The following is a 14,235-nucleotide window of genomic DNA, read 5'->3' on the forward strand; positions in this document are numbered from 1 at the left end:
TACAATTTGGTAGAGTAGCAAAAATTGTTTTGAGGAAGAACGTAGTGAAATGAGGTTGATGGAGACCGGGCTTAAGTCTCCTGGGTACCCCAAGACAGTATTGGAGGTTGAGCCACAGTCAAGATCCTCCACCGGAAGGTCTAATCAGGGTATGTTGTATCTAGGTACAGTGCAGTCCCCAATAAATGAAGGTGCACAATTATAAAATGTTGGGGAACACTGAGGGATGATCGTAATTGAGTCCCTGAATTTAGGGACCCCCCCCCCTCCCTTTCTCTTTTCAGAGAGCCCCATAAATAAAGGATAAGATTGTGATATAGTCGGTAGGAGAGGTGCAACATGTGCCAAGGGCAGATGGCGGACTTTCCCCTGTCTGTCTTGTGCATAATGCAATAATGTTTTGAGGGGAGATCGGGTCGTTCATCCTCATAGTGATAAGTTCTTAGACATTGATGGACTCTTCACGTGTGATTCTGATTTGTAGTTTATTGTATTAAGTGCCCTAGTGGGTTGCTTTACATTGGGATGACTACTCAGAGGGTGAGGGACAGGAACTCCTCTCACAAGTCAACCATGAGAAATGAAAAGGCGGATTTAGCAGTTCCTGCGCACTTCCATGAGTTGAAACATACGGTGGCACAATTGATTCCAAATACAGCAACACGTTGCAACTCCCAGAAGTGAAAATTGATCCTCAGGGCAGGAGCCAAGTGGACAAGCGATATGCTTGATCCGCATGGATTAAATTGAGAGTATGAATTGGGATCATTGATCTAATTGTTTTATTAATAAGGACTTACTGTTTAGTGATTTTAACTGTTTGCTTTACATTTTTTTCCCACGTAATAGGAAACACTTTTTAAAAGAATCCAGTCCACATTTGCTGTCTCACACTCAGTGGTGCAACTAAGGAGCTTGGGGCCCCAATGTAAATTTTACATGGGGCCCCAAACACTCTGTTAATATGAAGCCCCCAAAACTACCAAGGACAGTTTCAGAGACAGAGAGGTGTAATAAGAGTAAGGAAACAGCTAGTTATGGATTACTACTATTCAATACACATATTGAGGTGTTCTTTATTAGCATAGCACCAATGAAAAGCTCATTAGATGGATGGAGGAGGGCCCCTAATTGGCCCCTCTGGTCTAGGAGCCCCAATGCATTTGCAACCTCTGCATCCCCTATTGCCACACCACTGCTCTCACTGGCTCGCCACTGGACTCCAGAGTTCACCAAGCTCAGGGCTTCTACATCCTAGTGCTTTCTCACATCCTTGTTGTTCTGGATCAGGGGTGCAACTAGCGGGGAGCCGCCCCTGTGACCACAGGGGGACCTAGAGGTGTTGGTGGCCCCAACTACTAGCCTTCTGTTTCTCTGATACTCCGGATCAGGGGGTTTTGTGGCTACTCTTGTTATGAGTGTGAAGAGCTTGATGGCCACACTTGTTTTACGACCTTTATGAAATATACCCCTTGACTGTGAGAGTCACTAAGGGGAGACAAGGGAAGGGGTTTGAACATTAAAGGAAACCTGAAATAACTTAAAAAAAGAAAAGAGTTTCACTTACCTGGGGCTTCTGCCAGCCCTCTGAAGCTGCCTTGGGCCCACGCGTTCTGGAATGATCCTCCGTAGCATCCTGCACAGGCAAAGTACAAAAAAACTTGTACTGCGCAGGACGCTACCGGCAACGGGGGCGCAAACTTGGACGCACGCGGCCAGGGCCGTGCAGGGGCAGTGGCTGTCGACCTAGAAGTTGTCGAGAATGAAACTTAGCCACGCTGTGGGAACGGAGGATTGCTCCAAGACAGCGCAGGCAGAGGCCCCAGGTAAGTGAAACTCTTTATTTTAAATTATTTTAGGTTTCCTTTAAGGGGGCCTCTTCAAAGTTTTGCTGTGGAGCCCCTTGATTTGTAGTTATGCCCCTGTACTGGGCTACAGAATGTATAGGGAGAAATTAATGCATTTAGCTTAACAAGACAAGGAAGTCTGGTCCCCCTTTAACTGCGGTGAAGATGTAGCAGAAAGTGGAACTGTGTTCATCACAAAGCTATGTCATGCCACAAGCCTCAGCATAGAGTGCTGCAGAAGTTTCCTTCATCTCTTCATCGTTGTTCTTCAAGTGCTGCAGACCGTGCAATGAAGGCTGGAAATGTCTACAGCTGGAGTGGAAACACCTGCAGCTTCTGGACTGGAACCAGAACAGGAGGCTTCCTACTTCTGATGTGTAAGATCTTGATTATCAATTTTATTTCATGAACAAACTCAGGAAATAATTGCACAGCAAAACTAAAAATAATGATAATGATAAATTTGGTATTCATTGGGCTCTTTGGTTGATAAAATTGTGAATGCTGAAGGTGACCTAGCATTCAACCAAGAAATGCATGATCCTGCTACCAGTAATTTCTATACAGATAACCGTATTACTTGAACAGGAATCCTGTCACCATAAGGATTTATGTTCACACACAAATTGGATGCTGGGTTATATGCCTAGTACACACCATACAGATTTTTCTGCTAGATTATTTTCTGTAGATACTGGTCATTATCTCTGGTGCATTGTCTTCTGGTTATCTCCTGCTGAGTAGAACAATTTATTTATTTGTTTTAAGTATTAATATAGCGCTGACATATTATGCAGCGCTGTACTGAGTATATATTGTTTTGTCACTAACTGTCCCTCAGAGGGGCTCACAATCTAATCCCTACCATAGTCATATGTCTGTAGTGCATGTATCAGTCTAGGGACAATTTTAGGGGGAAGCCAATGAACTTATCTGTATGTTCATAATTGCTAGGCAGATAGATGGTTAGATAGATAATTTCCAACATGTTGGAAATTATCTATCTGGCAGGTAAATCTAACAGAAAATCTAACAGAAAAGTGTATGGTGTGAACCTAGCATTAGTAATACAAGCTGAGGGTTCTCGCTTTTTCCCATCATTCCTCATTTCCTGTCTCAGTTTGGGAAGATTTGCTGAACATTCACTACACTTCTGCCTGGTTAATTTAATGTGCATTTTGTACGCCTGAGTTATGTTGTCTGATTGGCTTTATAAATAATTGTGAGATTAGGGTCGCTGTGGGTGTTGTGTTGCATGCTCTCTACCAACAGGAATGCTACTCAACAGAATGGGAAAGTCGCTCCACGTGTTATCTGTGCATCACGTCATATACAGTGAAGCATACAGTCAATGATAAGCTTGATGCTTTACTGTCACTGCTAACGTACATGTTTTGCAGTAACACACAGCATGCAGTGTGTTGGGATGCCACAAGCTGTTAAACCACACTGGCTGCACTGTGAACGTTGCATAGGTGATGCATAGCAGTGCGACATTCTGGGTTACAATGCAGCTGTTACGTTGCAATGCACCACTGTGAACGTATCTTAAATAGTGAAATGAAACAGATTGCCAGTGGATGAGTGTAGTTTGTAGAGTTTGTAAATAAATCTGTAAAACAGTGGCCATTCACAATGCAACCAAATAGATCCATTTTCCATTATTATTTATTTATAATTGTATAGAAAAAAATCAAAAACATTTCTTTTTCAATGTATGTTTCCAAAATCCTTGATAATATTCAATCAGATGGAAAAATACAAAAAAAATATTTTATTCAATCATTTTAAAAAAATGTTCAGAAAAAGTGATCATAAGTGTAAGGCATATTAGCTTGATTTTGCAAATTATTTGATCAAGTGGAAAACTGATTGATTGGACTTGTCTGAAAAAAAATAAATAAATAATAATAATAATAGTTGAATCATACAATCATACACCATACATTGTTTCTCTGAAAAGTGAAACCAATCCACCACCAGGCACTATTCAATTATTTTCTGTAAACTCAGCAGAATTTTCCACTACAGCTAGATAAGAGATTACGGTAAATTAAAACAGAGACAGCTATGAACATAGCAGATACAATCTGGGCATTTGAACTGTCCAGGCCATACAATCACAACACACCAGGGCTTATTAAAGATTAGGTAAAATGGTTTTTGACTATTTACTCTAGCCATTCAGCATTGAGCTATCCTATCTTTACTACCCAGCAGTAAGGCCCAGTGCACACCGAGCGGATTTGGATGCGATCCGCCGGCCGCATGCGCCTGTAAATCCGCTTGGCTAATGTATTTCAATGGGCTGGTGCACACTAGAGTGGGTCGGTTTTAGCTGAAACGCATACTCCCGGGGCTGCAGCACTTTTTGGATTTTGGAGGCGTTTCTGCCTCCAATGTTAAGTATAGGAAAAACGCGAAACGCTTGAAAAAATGCCAGATCAGAGCGGTTTTCCAGGCGTTTCAGTTCAGTAACAGCTTTACTGTAACAATATGTGTAATCTGCTACACAAAAAAACGCTACACAAAACCGCAAAACGCTTCATAATAATAAGTAAAAATGCTTCAAAAACAGCTAGCAGTTTTTGGTGTGCACTAGGCCTAAGGGCTTGCTCACACTGCAGGCGCTTTCAGTTTTTTTTCGGCCACCTGCGGTTTTTAAAAACGCCCCCCCGCCCCCCCCCGACCGCATGACCAATGAATGTCTAGGAAAAGGTTCATATCAGCATGGGTCATTCGCGGTGCGGCTAGGATAGCGGTGCGTGTTCCATTTTCGGGGTGATTCCACGTCAATGGAAGGTATAGGAAAATCGGCGAATGCGAACAAAAACGCACATTGTATTTATTCTTTTCTGGGGCAAAGAGTTCACTTACTGACTTGCTTCAGGGAGTGAATTACAAAACCGCTCGGAAACAATGCTTAGAAAACCGCTAAGCACAAAAACAAATCGCCCACCCAAGCACCGGGAATCGGAAAAAAAAAACACGCGAATGGAACGCAATGTGAACAAGGCCTAAAGCAGGAAAATGCTTTCCAGTCAAACCACGAGGTAAAGCTAAAAAATATGAACATGTATTGTATTGTATTATTATTATTATTATTATTATTATTATTATTACTTATACTATTTACCATTATTATGTATTATCCAATCTAATAATAATAATAATAATAATAATAATAATAATAATAATTCAGGAGCATTTGCTATTCTCTCATCTAGCGGTTGATCATTCATCTAGAGGCAAGGTTTTTGCTTATGTTTTGTTTCCTTTTTTTCTGCAAATATTGCAAATAGTCTTTATACAGCCTGTACAGCACAAATAAAACACTGCTGTTGGTGAAACAATAAAAGTCTCCATATTTGCTTCAGGTTGTGGCCAGTCTAAGAAAGCAAAAACACCCACTATCTATCTCCCCGGTTTATAATGGATAGATTGCTAGCACCAGTATTCTACTTTTTTATGTATTTGATGTAGAACAATGTTGTTATATTTAACATACGGTAATTTCTTGATCTGTTGACCATCAGTTTTATTTCTGTAAATTATTTTTGTCTGTTACACAACTGCATTGAGGAACAGGTTCAACCGAATCCCTTCTTGCAGTAGCCCATAATATGAAAGCGAAACTACATTTTAAAGGTAAACATGTAGAAAATACATTTTTTTACCCATTTTAGTTTAACAATAAATAGGGATACTGTAGATTGAAAGCACAAATTGCATTTGTCTACTATCTTCATTATGTTTCACTTTTGTCCTTAAAAAGCCAAACACACATACATCCAGAGCTAGTGTTGTGTTGTGTAGTAGTTAGAGGTGAGCGTAATGACTTAATTACGATTTCGCGTAATTTTGCGTTATCAGTGTAAGTACGATTATGGCCGCAAGTACATAATCGTAATGAAGAAGGATTTCGCGAAATTCCATGTAAGCGTAATTTTCGAGTAGCTTTCGCATTACAGTGGGTATCGCAAACTTATGTTTGCCTTGCATGCAACCATTTGTAAGCGTAGTTACATAACGTAATTTCGCGATAGTTCATATTACTGTAAGCGTTAATTTTCGCTTAGTTTTCGCGTTACGGTGGGTATCGCGAAGTTACGTTTGCCTTGCATGCAAACGTTTGTAAGCGTAGTCTATAGCAATGACTGAAATAAAGCAAAATGCTAGAAAAGGCAAAGAAATGGTGTATATGAGTTCTGCAATGTGCTCTCTCTCACTCCTTCTCCTACAGAAACAACAACCCACAAAGTGAAACTAACATGGCTGCCAGATTATATACTAGGAGGGTGGGTCAAACTACAATTGGTTGTTTAGGATGTATCTCAAAAGAAGCCTGTAATATGATTGGACAATCTCCAATACCCAGACACTTTCCTGTGTCTAGTAATTACTATTATAAACGAAATTACTTTCATTTTCAAAATTAAAATGTATTTCTTTTTATAGCTAACAAGTAATTACGAAATTCGCGAAATTACAAAGAAATGCGAAATTACGTTATGGTTTAACGCGAAATTACGGTATAGTTGTACGCGAAATTACGTTATGAACGAAACGCGAAATTACGCGTTGAAAATTACGCTTACGATATTATCAATTACGATTTTAATGGCAATTACGCTACCATAATTTCGCGCCGTAATAGCAAATTTTGCATGCGTATTTATAGTAACGCGAAATTTCGAAAATTTCGGCTCAACTCTAGTAGTAGTGTGTCTATACACAGTTGTGCATAGCTCCCAACTAGAGTTGAGCCGAAATTTTCGAAATTTCGCGTTACTATAATTACGCATGCGAAATTTGCTATTACGGCGCGAAATTATGGTAGCGTAATTGCCATTAAAATAGTAATTGATAATACCGTAAGCGTAATTTTCAACGCGTAATTTCGCGTACAACTATACCGTAATTTCGCGTTAAACCATAACGTAATTTATCATTTCTTCGTAATTTCGCGAATTTCGTAATTACTTGTTAGCTATAAATAGAAATACATTTTAATTTTGAAAATGAAAGTAATTTCGTTTATAATAGTAATTACTAGACACAGGAAAGTGTCTGGGTATTGGAGATTGTCCAATCATATTACAGGCTTCTTTTGAGATACATCCTAAACAACCAATTGTAGTTTGATCCACCCTCCTAGTCAGGGCCGGGCCGAGGCATAGGCTGGAGAGGCTCCAGCCTCAGGGCGCAGTGTAGGTGGGGGAGCAGAATTCATTCAGCTGTCATTCCTAATTGTGTTTGAAGCAGAAAGAAATAAGAAAAGGGGATACATGGCAGTGACTGCGAGCCAGATAACTAGATATTAAGGTGTTGGGGAGGTTGTGGGCCCTGTGGCGCCTCTTAGTCTAATAGCAATCAGTGTGTGAAGGCTGGGGTGGGAGGGATGGAGGGGCGCACTTTGGTGTCTCAGCCTTGGGTGCTGGAGGACCTTGTCCCGGCTCTGCTCCTAGTATATAATCTGGCAGCCATGTTAGTTTCACTTTGTGGGTTGTTGTTTCTGTAGGAGAAGGAGTGAGAGAGAGCACATTGCAGAACTCATATACACCATTTCTTTGCCTTTTCTAGCATTTTGCTTTATTTCAGTCATTGCTATAGACTACGCTTACAAACGTTTGCATGCAAGGCAAACGTAATTTCGCGATACCCACCGTAACGCGAAAATTAACGCTTACAGTAATATGAACTATCGCGAAATTACGTTATGTAACTACGCTTACAAACGGTTGCATGCAAGGCAAACGTAATTTTGCGATACCCACTGTAATGCGAAAGCTATGCGAAAATTACGCTTACGCGGAATATCGCGAAATCCTTCTTCATTACGATTATGTACTTACGGCCATAATCGTACTTACACTAATAACGCAAAATTTCGCGAAATCGTAATTAAGTCATTACGCTCACCTCTACTCCCAACTGTCCCTCTTTTGGAGGGACAGCCCCTCTTTGGGAACCAAATCCCTCTGTCCCTCCTTCGTCCTTATTTGTCCCACTTTCAGGACTGATGTACAGATCTGTGTAAATATATATTTATTTCTACTGAAAAATGAGTTTGACTCTAAACTTTTTTCTTTCCATTAAATTGATCTATCTCTTATTTTTCAATGTTAAAATTAAGGAAACCCAATGATGACAGAGATGCCTGTGTGGTCTGAATTATAAAACTATGTCTTTTGATTCTGAATTCTTTGTGATAAGCATGGCGAGGGGTGTGGTGGAGGCGTAATTAGGAGTGTGGCAGATTCATTTCTAAGCGTCACTCTTTCTTATCTTCAAAAGGTGGGAGGTATGCAGTTGTGCAGTGTGTCCTTTTACATAGCCATACTAATCCAGCTTTCAGACATATATACAAATAAATACTGTAGTAATATTTATTAATAAAAAATAGAAATAAATATTTTAAAAAAAATTTAAACATCCTGGGAGCGATCCACACCTACCAACAGAGAGCTTTGTTGGTGGGCAGAAAAGGGGGGGGGGGGGGGGGGGAAGGTGTCACTTGTGTGCTGAGTTGTACTGCCCTGCAGTGAGCCCTTAAAGCTACAATGGCCTAATTAGTGAAAAATGGCCTGGTCACTAGGGGGGTTTAAGCCTGGGGTCCTTAAAGCGGAATGAAACCCAGCATTTCTTCTTTGCTCTAAAAGATTATTTACAGCATATTATATACTACCACCATTTTTTTTTTTTTACTGGAACAGCATTCAATTAGTTAAACACAGGACTTACAAGTTCCCTGCAGAGAAAGCTGGATGCATCCAAACTGGAGATAATGTTATCTTGTGTTTTCATTCCTCACTTGATACAATTAAGTAAATACTTCTCTGACTGTGCAGACACTCCTGAACACAGTCAGACACTCAGAAAGCATTTCTGTTTAAAATTCAAGATGAATAAACCAATTATGAATAAAATGCAAAAGCAGCTCTCAGAGGAAAAAAAATGTACTTTGGGAACTAGTAATTTCTAAATTAATAATAATACTTATACACAAAATCAAATATGATAACTGTATGGCATATAAAAAAATTTAAAAACATGTTTTTATTTAATATTATGTCAGGGTTTTATACCGCTTTAAAGGAATCTGAGCAGCTTCTGGCTTCAAATAGCTGAAAGGGCTGCCATGTTTGAGACGTTCACCAGGGATGAGCAGAAACTACACCAGTGCGAATGTACGCATCGTAGTTTGCATCTACGCATCGTAGTTCGTAGGTGAAGTTTCAAAACTACGCTTACGAATTTACGCGCAGCGAAGTACTGTTAAGCGTAGCTTACGCCCACTATGCGTAGTTAACATGTGTATTGCGTAGTGAATTACGAATGCGTTACTCGCGTCTAATTTTCCGCGTGCGGTTGCATGCTTACAAATTTACGCATTGGAAAGGGGAATGTACGCATAGAAGAGTTATCGGTATAAGCAATTATGAAGTATTAATGCGTAAAATTTTCTGCATATGGGCATAAGCATCCGCATAAAATACGTGTAATTACGTATTTTAACTTGTAGTCTACGAAATGTAAACGATGCGAATATTGGATTTTAAAGCCGTAGTTTGGCGAAGCGTAATTATGTAAAACTACGCATAGTTCCAGCGTAGCGAAGTTGGCTGACTACGACCATCCCTGACATTCACCCCCCTGTTCACCCCCCTGCTACCTATTCATTACCATTTTCCAGGCTAGGTGTGAAATTCTACAAGTGTGAGTAATGCTGGGTACACACGTTGCGTTTTCCCGCTCGATCCGTGGGATCGATCGATTATTTCCGACATGTTTGATTGGGTTTCGATCGATGCAGCCATCAATTTTACAAACTTAACATGCAAAATCGACGGCTGTATCAATCGAAACCTGATCAAACATGTCTTAAAAAATCGATCCTGCGGATCGAGCGGGAAATCGCAACGTGTGTACCTAGCATAATGTTTTCTATTTGAAGCACAGTGGATAACACTCAGGGTTTGTTTGTGATCAATCAAGTCTAATGCTGGGAATACATGATGAGATTTTTCAGCAGATTTACCGATCAATTTTCCAATAATTTTTCCATTCGATTTCCATTCACTTCTATGAGAAATCGATCAGAAAAATGATCGAAAATAAAATTGGACATGTCGGAAATGATCTATCGAACCATCTATCTGCCACCAAATCTCATGGTGTATTCCCAGCATAATTAGGTAATTTCTTATCTGCCTTCCATTTCTGTTGCTCCTCCGTCCGCAAGTCCTTGCACGGACGGAAGAGGTAGAAGATTTTAACCCTTAAATATAAAAAGATGAGGTGAAATAAAAGTTTTTTTAAAATAATAAACCACATTTGTAGAATGCATTTTTAATTTGCTATAGAGCTGCCCTGGGAGTTAACAATGATGCTCCGTTCACTTTAAGTGGTTAATATGACTGCCTGGGTAGGGCTTGGGAACTATGAGTTTCACAGAGTACCTAGTAAAAGTGAAAAAGGAAGAAGAAAAAGTAAAAAAAAACAAAACTTTATTTGAAAATGAATATCTTCCCCATACATTGCACTAGAAACATAATTTAATTGTTAGAAGAACATATTTTACAAAGTAGCTGGCCAAAAACAGTGAGATACTTACCTAGGTAGAGGGAGGCCATCGCCTTCTGCACATGCACCCTCTGAACATATCTGACAAGAGCTTGTCAGATGCATTTGAAATAAAACAGTAAAATGTCAGTCTATATCCAAAACGTCTTGCCAACTGTTGGCTCCTTAAAGAGAGTCTGAAGGGAAGAAAATTACCTCTTTTTACTATCTAGTCCTCTTCAGCAGTATAAGCAAAGATGAATTGCCACATCCACGTGGCTGTGGGATGTACAGTGGGATGTGAAAGTTTGGGCAACCTTATTAATTTTCATGATTTACCTGTATAAATCATTGGTTTTTACCTAAAAAATGTCAGTTAAATATATCATATAGAAGATACACACAGTGATATTTGAGAAGTGAAATTAAGTTTATTGGATTTACAGAAAGTGTGCAATAATTGTTTAAACAAAATTAGGCAGCTGCATAAATTTGGGCACCACAAAAAAGAAATGAAATCAATATTTAGTAGATCCTCCTTTTGCAGAAATTACAGCCTCTAAACGCTTCCTGTAGGTTCCAATGAGATTCTGGATTCTGGTTGATGGTATTTTGAGCTATTTCTCTTTAAAAAAACATGAGATAGCCATTCCAGAACATTGCACTTGTTCCTCTGCATGAATGCCTTAGTGGATTTTGAGCAGTGTTTAGAGTAGTTGTCTTGTTGAAAGATCCAGCCCCGGCGCAGCTTCAGCTTTGTCACTGATTTCTGGACATTGGTCTCCAGAATCTGCTGATACTGAGTGGAATCCATGCGTCCCTGAACTTTGACAAGATTCCCAGTCCCTACACTGGCCACACAGCCCCACAGCATGATGGAACCACCACCATATTTTACTGTAGGTAGCAGGTGTTTTTCTTGGAATGCTGTGTTGTTTTTCCTCCATGCATAACACCCCTTGTTATGCCCAAACAACTCAATTTTAGTTTAATCAGTCCACAGAACCTTATTCCAAAATGAAGCTGGCTTGTCCAAATGTGCTTTAGCATACCTTAAGTGGCTCTGTTTGTGCTGTGGGTAGAAAAAAGGCTTTCTCTGCATCTCTCTTGCATATAGCATCTCCTTGTGTATAGTGCGCCGAATGGTTGAACGATGCACAGTGACTCCATCTGCAGCTAGATGATGTTGTAGGTCTTTGGTGCTGGTCTGTGGGTTGTCTCTGACTGGCCGCAATAGCAGCGTAGGGGGCGATATACAGGCTGGGAACGTGAAGAATCACTCGCGTTCCCATGCCTGTCGGCCGGTGACGGCCAAACCGTAAGTGTTCGCCGGCGGGTCCTGGAGCGTCAGAGCGGGGCTGCGAGGGCACCGATCGGCTGCTGGGGGCTGAGGGAAGCCCCAGGTGAGTAAATCTCATTTTTTATCGGTGACTTAAGGTTCACTTTAAGCTTCTAGAGGCTATCAATAATTGGGGAATAATCAATCTCTTATTACAACTAACAGAACTTAATGTATCATGTAACAACACTTTAGATGGCTCCCAATTAATACAAGAATCACCAAATCTTCCAGTACAATCTAATACACTATCCCAAAAACTCGAAATTATAGGACATTCCCACATCAAATGAATTAATATGCCCTCCGCCCCACATCTCTAACATCTATCACTTACACCCGGATATATGGAGGCCAATCTATCCGGCGTTCCTTACCACCTGGTTAGCTGCTTAAAATTTACCTCCTTAATCCTAGAACTTACAGAATTAGCATGGGCCAAAACACATACTTTCCTTTTTTGGATGTCACTCATAGAAATATCAAAATCCTCCTCCCACTTCCTAAGATATCCTGGAAAATCTAGTTTTGCGATTTGTGAGCTATCATGATACACGATTGAAATATATTGCAATTGTGATCGCTCTAAAATTGTGAAAAAATGCTGCATCTAGTGCATTTGTGTCTAGTGCTAATCGCAAATTGCCAGCGATCGCGGCAGTGAGATCACTGCCATATAGTTAACATTGTATTAGCACTTTAAAAAGCGCTAGCGATCATCAGCGATTAGCTGTAAACGCTGTTAATGGACTTTCACACTGCTACTGCCTATAGTGCACGCCCTAGTGGCTGCAGCTCTGGCGCTTTGAGTCGGGCGGGAGAAAAACGCGATATAATTGTTCCATTTGTTTCTGTGCCTAATTCTATCCCAGGTGGTGGGCACTAAGAGTATGTGCTAAAACACACAAAGAAAGATTTTATACTCCGAAGTAAAAACCGTGTGCCTAATTTGGTATTTGAGATGCTTTTGAAAGCCTGCGCTCCCCGCCCTGTACGAGCATAGCCTACTGCGCCTACGCAAGTACGCCTGTGCAGAGCCGGGACAAGGTCCTCCAGCACCCAAGGCTGAGACACCAAAGTGCGCCCCCCCCCCATCCCCAGCTGTCACACACTGATTGCTATTAGACTAAGAGGGCCACCGGGCCCCCAACGTCCCCAACACCTTAATATCTAGTTATCTGGCTTGCAGTCACTGCTATGTATCCCCTTTTCTTATTTATTTCTGCTTCAAACACAATTAGGAATGACAGCTGAATGAATTGTGCGCCCCCTCCTACATTGCGCCCTGAGGCTGGAGCCTCTCCAGCCTATGCCTCGGCCCGGCCCTGCGCCTGTGCAGTAAGCCGATGCTGCTCATGCAGCAGCGGCTCCATGATACTGAGCAGGAGCTGCCGTCCTCAGCAGGCACAATTTGGCCGCACTTGTGCATGATGGGCACGCAGCTGCAAACTAAAAGAGGATCCCTGCCAGTGGCGGTGGGGTCGAGGAGGATGTGGGAGTTCTTTGGAGCATCCTTCTTCTTAAGTAAGAATCTAACTTTTTTCTTACTGCCAGCTCGGGTTTCCTTATAGTCATGGTGACCCAAAAGTACTAGGCTTTTATAAGGGACTAAAATGAACACAAAAGACCTATTGCTAAAAGGATAAGCTTAATATAAATTTGCTGCCTTAAAGAGAATCTGAAGAACTGCGCGCTCGCCCATTCACAGTACGGTGCAGCTCGTTTTCGGGAGCCGGAGTGCCCCCGAAGTCTTCAGAAGCCTCAGGCAGCGGCAGAGAGAGCAGTCACCCATCGGTCAGAGACTGCTAATGCAGGAGCCAATGCAGGAACAACGTGATGAGGAGAGGAACGGGACTCTATAGGACCCAGAGCCTTCCCTCTATTTAGGTAAGTATCTGTTTCTAATTTTATTTTCACTTCAGACTCCCTTTGTAAAACAGAAGTATTTGCAATAATTCAGCTCTATGGGAGCAGGAAAAATTTCTTACAGTGTAATACTTCTGCATCACTTCTGCTCAGTGAGAGAATATGCAAATCATTAAAAAAAAGGCAAATACTGTATATATTTAGCACAGATTTTTTTTTTTTTTTTTTGGTAACAGCTTTTAGGTTCCTTTGGTCCCTTGAAAAACCCTAGAGACTTGTCTAAGTACTCTGCGCTTTAGCATAACAATTAAATTATGTTGCTAGTGCAGTGTGTGGGGAAGTTACTGATTTTTTTTTTTTTTGTAGTTTAGTTTTCAGGAGAGCTGTGGCTGCATTTGACTAACTCATTTGCATAGATAAAAGTACTGGTTTATTGATGCTTGCAATGAGAAAAATACAAAAAGTGAGGAAACCAGAGACACAGGCATTGACCTGGCTGGGATTCAAACCGGGATCCAGCGCTGCAAGGCGAGAGCGCTAACCACTATGCCACCATGCTGCCCTTGTCTCACCAGGTTGACATTTTCTGTGTCTGTGCAAGCGAGTTTGCCTGCATGC

General features: G+C 40.9%; 1 protein-coding gene across 3 annotated transcripts in view; it reads left to right on the top strand.

The window, feature by feature from the left end:
- The first annotated feature begins 2,143 nt into the window (after positions 1-2,143).
- ITGAE (integrin subunit alpha E) overlaps positions 2,144-14,235 on the top strand; it is a 170,972-nt gene continuing 158,880 nt past the window's right edge. For all 3 annotated transcript variants that reach the window (XR_011026492.1, XM_068270361.1, XM_068270362.1), the window contains exon 1: positions 2,144-2,224. Coding sequence is in view for 2 of the 3 variants with exons in the window: in XM_068270361.1 (XP_068126462.1) it covers positions 2,221-2,224 (4 nt within the window). In the remaining variant the exon portion in view is untranslated. The remainder of the gene's footprint in view (positions 2,225-14,235) is intronic.

The sequence above is a fragment of the Hyperolius riggenbachi genome, chromosome 2, assembly GCF_040937935.1.
Source record: "Hyperolius riggenbachi isolate aHypRig1 chromosome 2, aHypRig1.pri, whole genome shotgun sequence".
Classification (NCBI taxonomy): Eukaryota; Metazoa; Chordata; class Amphibia; order Anura; family Hyperoliidae; genus Hyperolius; species Hyperolius riggenbachi.